The sequence below is a fragment of the Camelina sativa genome, chromosome 3, assembly GCF_000633955.1.
Source record: "Camelina sativa cultivar DH55 chromosome 3, Cs, whole genome shotgun sequence".
Classification (NCBI taxonomy): Eukaryota; Viridiplantae; Streptophyta; class Magnoliopsida; order Brassicales; family Brassicaceae; genus Camelina; species Camelina sativa.
In genome coordinates this window covers 1,328,829-1,337,428 of record NC_025687.1, presented here as the reverse complement: position 1 = coordinate 1,337,428, position 8,600 = coordinate 1,328,829, and the positions used below count along the sequence as shown (strand labels likewise).

Below are 8,600 nucleotides of genomic sequence, written 5' to 3'. Positions count from 1 at the left end.
TCTCCAAAATCCTCTATATAAATTCTTTAATAATCCAATCTCTTACCAAACTAATCGAACTACACAAGTCTCTCTCTCTCTCTCTCTCTCGCTCTTTCTCTCTAGCATCAACTATGCAAAAAGCAATAAGACCATACGAGTCATCATCGTGGATGACGACTGTGCCGGGAAATAGCATTTTCCGTCCAAAGAATGAAGATAAACCATCATCATCAACATCATTATCATGGCTAACATCACCAAAGCCAAAGCCAACATCTATAAACACTAAGAGATCAAGCAACCACCTAGTGGTGATGGAGAATGCTGTGGTGGTATTTGCGAGGAGAGGGTGTTGTATGGGACACGTGGCGAAACGGCTGCTACTGACACATGGTGTGAACCCCTTGGTGGTTGAAATTGGTGAAGACGAAGACAACAAGTACGACAACATCTTAAGTGATAAAGAGAAATTACCAGTGATGTACATAGGAGGGAAGCTGTTTGGAGGGTTGGAAAATCTGATGGCTGCTCATATTAACGGTGATTTAGTGCCTAGTCTTAGACAAGCTGGGGCTTTATGGCTTTGATTTTGAATCCTAATCATATTTTATTTAATTGCCTNGAATCAAATTAGACCTAAGAAGCTCGATTCTGCTTGGAGAGCCAACCAAATCGGCTCCTCCATCACTATGGACGAATCTACAACTAGCTCTGTTTTTGCAGAAGCCTCTAGCTGAATCGATAAAGCTCCTGAAACACCGATGGATGCTTTGATTCATCTNTTTTACATGATTTGTTGATATTTTTTTTAATGCAGTCTTCTGCCTATGTGAATTTGTAAAAGATTGTTAAGGCAACAAAGAAAATAACAAAAAACTGCATCTATTTTTTTTAATTAAACTTAATTTATAACAACCTTAAAATCTAGTTAAAGCCTCAAAGGTCGAAAAAAATCAGAAGCAAAGAAAACATTTAATATTAATACATGAAAATATATCGAACTTATAAGAGCTTCTCCAACGGTGAGGATGTTATTTTGAGGTTTTTATTTTTTTAAGAATATATTTTGTACTTTTTGAAAATAAGAACTTATGAAAGAGTAATTAAAATTTTGCTCCTCCAATGGTGAAACTCTTATTGGGATTCTTAATTTTGAAAAAATTATACACCCATCACAAGAACTCACAAGAAACAATATAAAAGAAAGGTTAAGAGAAACTGATCAGTGATCACATTTTTAATGAGTTGAGATAAATAAATTATACACCCATCACAAGAACTCAGAACAATTCTCGTTCCGTTGTTTGGTTAGTTCTACACAAACGGATAAAAAGGGACGTAAACACAATGATTCATGGAATAGTCAGGCCTAAGTATGAGAGTTCGTACTACTAGTATAGTACCTGCATTTTTCAGGGACTTTGCCTTTCTCCTTGTAAGGCTTAACAAGAACTCTTGAATCACACACAAAGTGATCAGTTTCCTTTGGCGAGAATGCTCTTAACAGTCTCAGGATACACAAATGTCACAAATCCAAACATCCTCTTTTGCTGACATGGTATCCTCACATCTTGAACTGGTCCAAAAGTACTACACCTCACCAAACAACATCTTATGTCACACACAAGAACATACATTCAGACTAAAGAGAAGTTGAATGTGTTTTGTTGGCAAATTATCTGAAGTAATTGGACACATCTTCCTCCCTGAACCTACTGTCGGCAGAGCGAGTCATGAAGTGATGAGAAAGTCTAGGAGGAATCAAATTAGACCTAAGAAGCTCGATTCTGCTTGGAGAGCCAACCAAATCGGCTCCTCCATCACTATGGACGAATCTACAACTAGCTCTGTTTTTGCAGAAGCCTCTAGCTGAATCGATAAAGCTCCTGAAACACCGATGGATGCTTTGATTCATCTTTTGTTTTTAGTAAAACTCAGTAACAAGTGATCTGCAAAGCAACAAAAACAACAAATTAAACACCAAAGATACTTGCTTTCTCGACATTTATAGACTTATAAATGATTACAAGACGATGATCATAACCAAGACTGAAACAAAAACAGATAAGTTATATCCTAGTTCACTTTTTAAAAGCCACCATTACAATCTATATCAACTACAATGCGACATACTTCATAGCCTTACCAGCACAACTAAAACCAAGTTGCAGCTCAATTAAAACATCTATTTCTAAAGATTAAGCATCTGTTTGGTGGCATAAAAAGCATAATTCACGAGAAGCAGAGCAGNAAGAACATACATTCAGACTAAAGAGAAGTTGAATGTGTTTTGTTGGCAAATTATCTGAAGTAATTGGACACATCTTCCTCCCTGAACCTACTGTCGGCAGAGCGAGTCATGAAGTGATGAGAAAGTCTAGGAGGAATCAAATTAGACCTAAGAAGCTCGATTCTGCTTGGAGAGCCAACCAAATCGGCTCCTCCATCACTATGGACGAATCTACAACTAGCTCTGTTTTTGCAGAAGCCTCTAGCTGAATCGATAAAGCTCCTGAAACACCGATGGATGCTTTGATTCATCTTTTGTTTTTAGTAAAACTCAGTAACAAGTGATCTGCAAAGCAACAAAAACAACAAATTAAACACCAAAGATACTTGCTTTCTCGACATTTATAGACTTATAAATGATTACAAGACGATGATCATAACCAAGACTGAAACAAAAACAGATAAGTTATATCCTAGTTCACTTTTTAAAAGCCACCATTACAATCTATATCAACTACAATGCGACATACTTCATAGCCTTACCAGCACAACTAAAACCAAGTTGCAGCTCAATTAAAACATCTATTTCTAAAGATTAAGCATCTGTTTGGTGGCATAAAAAGCATAATTCACGAGAAGCAGAGCAATAAAACAGAAAACAGAGAGAGGTAAGAGAATAAGGCAGAGACTTTGATCACATTTTACAAACAGATTACCCTAATTACAATCATGCCTATGAACACAGATAGAAACAGACTTTAAAGAGCCCTAATTTCTATACCCTTACTAAACAAGAATCCATAGAATCAGAGAAAGGAAATTACCTTTATAATCGAGATTGGTTAATCAAAATCTGCGAGTTGGCGAAGGTAACGCTTTGATTTGGTGGAGAAGACTCACCACTTTCACATTCAGACTCGTCGCTTAATCTAAAGCTCCGATATGTCGTTCCGATTGGTTAATCAAAATCTTTGATTTCCGATTGATTAATCAAAATCTCCAATTAGTGATTGGTTTATCAAAACCTCCGATTGCCATGTTCTGATTTTTTTTTTTTTTTAAATCTCTTCGTTTTGGGTTGAAAGTATCGTGAAATAGAGAAGAGGAAGAAGAGAAAGAAAGGGAAAAAAACTTGTTTTTATTTTAAAAACCAACTCAACAATATGTTGACACGTATCTAATAAGAGCCAACTCTTAAGCTTACTAAATAAGAGGCAACTCTTATCTTTTTTATTCATTCTGATTTATTTTTAATTATAATTTGTAATAAGAACCTTAGCTAAATCCACCGTTGGAGAAGCTCTAACACTTTGGACTTCCTAAGGATAGGATGGTAAGTATGGTTTTTTTTCAACAACTAAAACTTAAACTTTATTTCAATAAGAAATTTTGTTTAATTAAAATTTTTAATTATAAAAATCAAAATGGTTTACTTGTAAAGAAATCAAGAAGAGAGTATGATACCTGACTGGACTTCGGGTGGGCCGTCACCGTAAAGCCCATTGCTAATAAGGCCTTCATCACTGCACTGTTCTGTAGTTGTCGTGACATCGACGAAACCCTTGTCGATGTCAGAGGAGGGAGATCAATCAACAAAAACCACCCGTTATCGATTGACTGAAGGCAGAGGAGGAGGGAGATCAATCATTCACGAAATTGATATATTTTCCTCCGGCCAAATCTTACGGAAAGTGAGATCATCGCCTCATCGGCTTACTTCAATCTCGGAATGGATCATGTGCTTTCACTGTCTCAATCCTATCCTACCTCACGCAGAGCTTCTTGCTCCAAAATAAACTAAAAGAGGTTAAATTAGGATAGAAGGAAAAAAAAAAAAAAAGATGAAAGATGGGTTTCTTTTGTTTTCTTTTCGAAGAAGCTGAGAGAATGGAGGATTTTGATTTGATTTCTCAAGGAATAAGAGATTAATGGGTGTATTTACTACGCAGTATCGAAATCTGTGTAGATGTTTATATATATACTGCTCTAGGTCTCAACATCTCTTAAACACTGAGACTCTTCTTCTTCTTCTTCACTCTCTTCACCGGACCTTTTCGTTCTCTTCTCTAATGGCGTAAGATTGGTTTTTTGATTCCTCCTTTCTCTATTTTCTGAAGAACGAAGAAGATTCAAAGAAGAGCAGAGCAGAGCTAGGGTTTATGATTGATGACCCAGAATTAGGGTTCTCTTTTTCTTCTAATTTGATGAATATTGTTTCCATGGCGTTTCTTCTTCTTCTTCTTCAACTTTCTCTCATCTGATTTGATCGACCAACTAAAGGTAATACAAATTCTAGGGTTTACTAAAGTTATGTTAAGACCTCATTCTCTTGTCTTGTCTTCTAAGTATCTTGGTTGATGAATTTGCAGGAAGATATTGGTGCCAAGTGGTGATCGGAGGAGCCGGATGATGGCGTTTCTTCTTCTGATTTGACCGACCGCCAAGTACAGGTTTTACAAATTCCTAGGGTTTTTTTTTTTTTTTTTTTTTTTTATTATTGGTTTGGTTTGGTTTTAATCTAATTCTGGTATATGTTGTGCAGGTCAAAGAGATGGATTGAAGAATGAAGAAGAAGAATACTCAACTCTGCTTTATCTCAGAGAGATGGATTGAAGAGTGAAGAAGAAGAAGACTTAAGCAGACTGCTTAAGGTAAGTTAACTCTGTTCTTCTCTCTTTCTTGCTTCTTTACACTTGGATTTTCAGTTTTTTTACTAACTAATACTAACCAGCACAGACATACATCTTCAGTGATCCTAATGGAATTTATATGAAGACACTCTGAATTTTGAGGTTCGTGTTACTTGCTCTTAGATGAAGTTGGTATTGATAGTATTTGGTCTCAGTTCACTTCCTCTGTTGCTTGGATGCGTTTTCTTGTTTTGCAGTTACTACTGTACGTGGGCTTTCATCATCTCCTCCATGGCAAAATTTGAAGGTCTGATTGACAACTAATGTTTTGCTGCGACATTTTGGTTTCTACTCCCTTTGTCTTGTTATTGTCTTTCTGATATGAAATCCATTTTCTTGCAGGATCATTTGCGGAGAGCTGGTGATGTCTTCTTTAACTTGCTGATGTCCACTTCAAATTCTCCCCATCCATAAGTTGTGAGTCTAATTCGGCCACTTTAAAGTTTATTCTTCGTTACAAACACAATAGAGAAACTAACTGATTTTTTTCTTATGGTTTTTTTGCTGTTGCTTCTTCCTTCTCTAGATGTTGCAGTCTTACACAACGATTGTCAAATCCTATTCTGGAGATTGAATTGGCGTTTGTTACAGGAGTCAAGAGAGACAACCACAAATCTATGATACTGTTAATCTTTTGGAGAGTGTTGGGGTGAGATTTGTTTCTCCACTTTTTTAAATTACTTTAAATCTCTCTTGTTTATGTTTGCTTAGTAACGAGTTTGTCTACATTCAGTATACCTGCTGCTGGTCGGACAAAAAAAGAAATGACAAATCTCAAAAACACCAACTAAATGAAAAATTTCAAAAGATCTTGCAGAGATTTTTATGTTTTTGTCTTCTATACGTACCCATTTGGTCTTTCGCCGCCGCTGCTCTTAGCTGTTCTTCTCTGCAGATCTGCTTCGTAGTGTTGGAACGCAGCATCAAGAGCCTGGCAAAGAGAATCGATTAAGATCAATTTTAAACCGGACTCTTGGTTTGGCTATATAAACTGGATATAGATGCAATAAGAGTTGAAAATATAAACTTAACCGAGACATAATGTAATACAACTCTTTCTGTATATATTGGACGAAACTAACCTGTTGCATTGGACGAACCAGTAAAGAAACCTGATGCCGGAGATCAGATTGCACTGACTCTTTCATTGCCTGAGTTACATGGAGTTATCAAGGAAACCGTACAGTATACCATATACAATAAGATTCGACTTAAATCAAATTTACCCAAATTTCATTTTCTTAAACGCATTGGTATAAAGAGATTAGGATCTACTATTCTACTGTTTTAACAGATATACTCCCAGTTGCTTATGTTGTCAGAAAGATGACGAATATCGAAGCTTACATCGAGTTTTGAATAAGTATTGGACACTGCATCCTTCAGTTTACCAACCTGCATAATAACAAAACATCACAAGAACCCACAAAAGAGATTCGGTATAATAACTTGCTCTTGGTGTGTAATAAGTAAGATTAAATGTTCATCGAGATGCCTAGGAATCAATGTATATAGCAAACTTCGGGATTGGGAGATTTGAAAATGACAATAAATTACCTTGGTATGAAGATATGGGGTCGTTATCGGATAAGATGAGCAAAAATGTCTTAGTAATTCTTGTATTGATGTCCAATGCTGTAGATGAAAGAAGAAAGTCCTCTTATCCATAGGCATTACTACCCATTCTTCACTAATCAGTACATATAGAACTTCTTGTCACTTAGGACACTGGAAAATGTCGGACGTACGTGTACAACTTCATCCTTAGTAGACTTTGGTAATCTGTCTAGAAAGCTCTCTCGTGGGTTCTTTCCAATTATATTTTTGGCAGTTGAGATAGTTCGGGTTAACGAACTGAAAACCTGAATAGGGTCGGCAATTTTTCGCTCAGGCAACAAAGCAATAAGTTATGGTTTCTTTAGTCAGCACACATTTTATTATGAGATAGAATAGCACCTCGAAGGAAACTTCAGGCTTAATCAACGGATCACTTAATCCTGTAGCTCTAATCTCCACAATGGATTCTTTTAGTAATCCATAAGCTTCATGGACATTTCTCTTTAATCCCTTTGCTCCCCTGGGTACATTGACGATGTTTCCTTGTTGAGATTCAAAGTAATCACGAGGATCCTGATTACAAACAAGAAAGGGTAAGGGGATTAACGCAGCATCCATCATCAATTGTGAAAACCTTTATATTGGCAGAAATCCAAACCTTGATAGAAAGTGGGGCTAACGGGAAGTTTTGTGGTGCTTGAAGATCCTCCATTCTTGCTACCCGGGACATTCTTTCCAATCTCTCCTGATTAGCGTCCTTGGTGGTCTCCCCATCAGCTTTGCTTACTGACAGGGGTAAAAATAGAGATGGATAGCAAGGTCAGATGAATATAAAAAGTGGCATTGCCCATCGATTAGCACAGTAAAAAAAGAAGCAAACGCGAAACATAGTAGAATGAAACATCAAACCTTGTTTAACCCGTGTGAGAACCTCTGCAACAATCCTCGTATCTTCTGAATCAACATCTGCTTACCAATTTAAAGGAATATTATTGTATATTTACCACCAAGAATTAAAGTCAAAAGGCCAACATAAATGTTTACACTTCGTGAGTTGTCTACCGTTATAAAATGTTCAGATAAAAATATTCAAATGAGGTGCTTAGAGGTGTTTACCAATGCTTCTGCCTTCCAATACAACAGCAGCATGACGATTAAGATCTTGCAAAAGTGATCGTTTAAACTGGTCATTCTGTGGTTCAACAACATCCATGGTGCCATCACGCTGGATCCCGTGGTCCTGTGTTACAGGAATGTTAAATTAAGCACAATATAAGATAATTTGATACAGTGTATTGTAAATAATCTTTCAACCGCATACAAAGAGCACAATGTCAATGTCGAGATTAATGTTCTCTAGATATCAGTTTTGAGCTCCTTCTCACACATGCTAATATAAAAGTATCGGTCATGTGGATAAGCAAAAGCACTAATTCAGAATTATCTGAAAGAAACTAAATTTCTTGATTTAACAATTCTGATCAGGTTCGCTAAGAATTCTAGAAAATAAACATGTGACACATGGTTACGAATTTGATTCTTAACACCGTTAGTATTGTCCCAGTTCTTGCCATACTATTTCTTCTAGGGATAGACAATACATAAACACCAACACTAAAAACACCGAAGAAAGACATTTCTGTCTGTGTGAATCTGTACAGTACTAACTGAACATTTGAAATTTTCTTTCAAACAGAATCATTGATGCACTCTTTTGAAATTATCCAAACCTTTCACATACAGTGGTAGTTAAGTTACTTACCATAAGATGACTGTAGTCGTCTCCCTCGTCAGCCTCCATGTCAAGAGTTGGATCAACCCGTCTAATCTAAAGAAATAACATTTAAATCAGATGGATATGCCACATATAATTTCTTTTCAAGCAAAATACATGGAAAATGATAAATCCATAGAAGAAAGCTAACCTTTTGACGAGTTTCCCGAGCCAAGATCTCATCAGGCTTCAGATACAGCGAGTTCCTCGTCCTCAGCAGCTACTGCTGTATTTTTGGTGCTGTAAAGATATTCTGCTCTGAAATATTTTGTCCAGAAGTCTTTTTCTGTCATCTACCGTAGGAAATAACTACGAAAGCCAGTTAAGATTCGTCTTATTTGAAGATTAAACCTATAAACAAAGATTGT

At 36.5% G+C, this 8,600-nt stretch overlaps 2 protein-coding genes, 1 long non-coding RNA gene and 1 pseudogene across 9 annotated transcripts in view; 2 read left to right on the top strand and 2 right to left on the bottom strand.

Annotated features, from left to right (window-relative positions):
* LOC104761286 (monothiol glutaredoxin-S13-like) lies at positions 26-597 on the top strand. Its single transcript, XM_010484353.2, has one exon. It carries the CDS (start codon positions 114-116, stop codon positions 567-569), a length of 456 nt encoding a protein of 151 aa, XP_010482655.1. The 5' UTR covers positions 26-113; the 3' UTR covers positions 570-597.
* Positions 3,685-5,727, top strand: LOC109131970. 7 transcript variants are annotated; one of them, XR_002037305.1, is made up of 7 exons: positions 3,686-4,491; positions 4,581-4,661; positions 4,754-4,862; positions 4,943-5,003; positions 5,099-5,148; positions 5,244-5,318; positions 5,428-5,666. It is a non-coding gene; the product is annotated as an uncharacterized LOC109131970 (long non-coding RNA). The 7 variants fall into 7 exon arrangements; XR_002037304.1 differs by having other exon boundaries at positions 3,687-4,491; positions 4,948-5,003; XR_002037301.1 differs by having other exon boundaries at positions 3,688-4,491; positions 4,962-5,148; positions 5,428-5,550; positions 5,635-5,727.
* LOC104778549 lies at positions 5,368-8,549 on the bottom strand (annotated as a pseudogene).
* Positions 8,567-8,600, bottom strand: part of LOC109125134 (probable RNA polymerase II transcription factor B subunit 1-1) — a 2,793-nt gene continuing 2,759 nt past the window's right edge. Inside the window, exon 5 of the mRNA XM_019239410.1 lies at positions 8,567-8,583. Within this exon, the coding sequence (XP_019094955.1) occupies positions 8,567-8,583 (17 nt within the window). The remainder of the gene's footprint in view (positions 8,584-8,600) is intronic.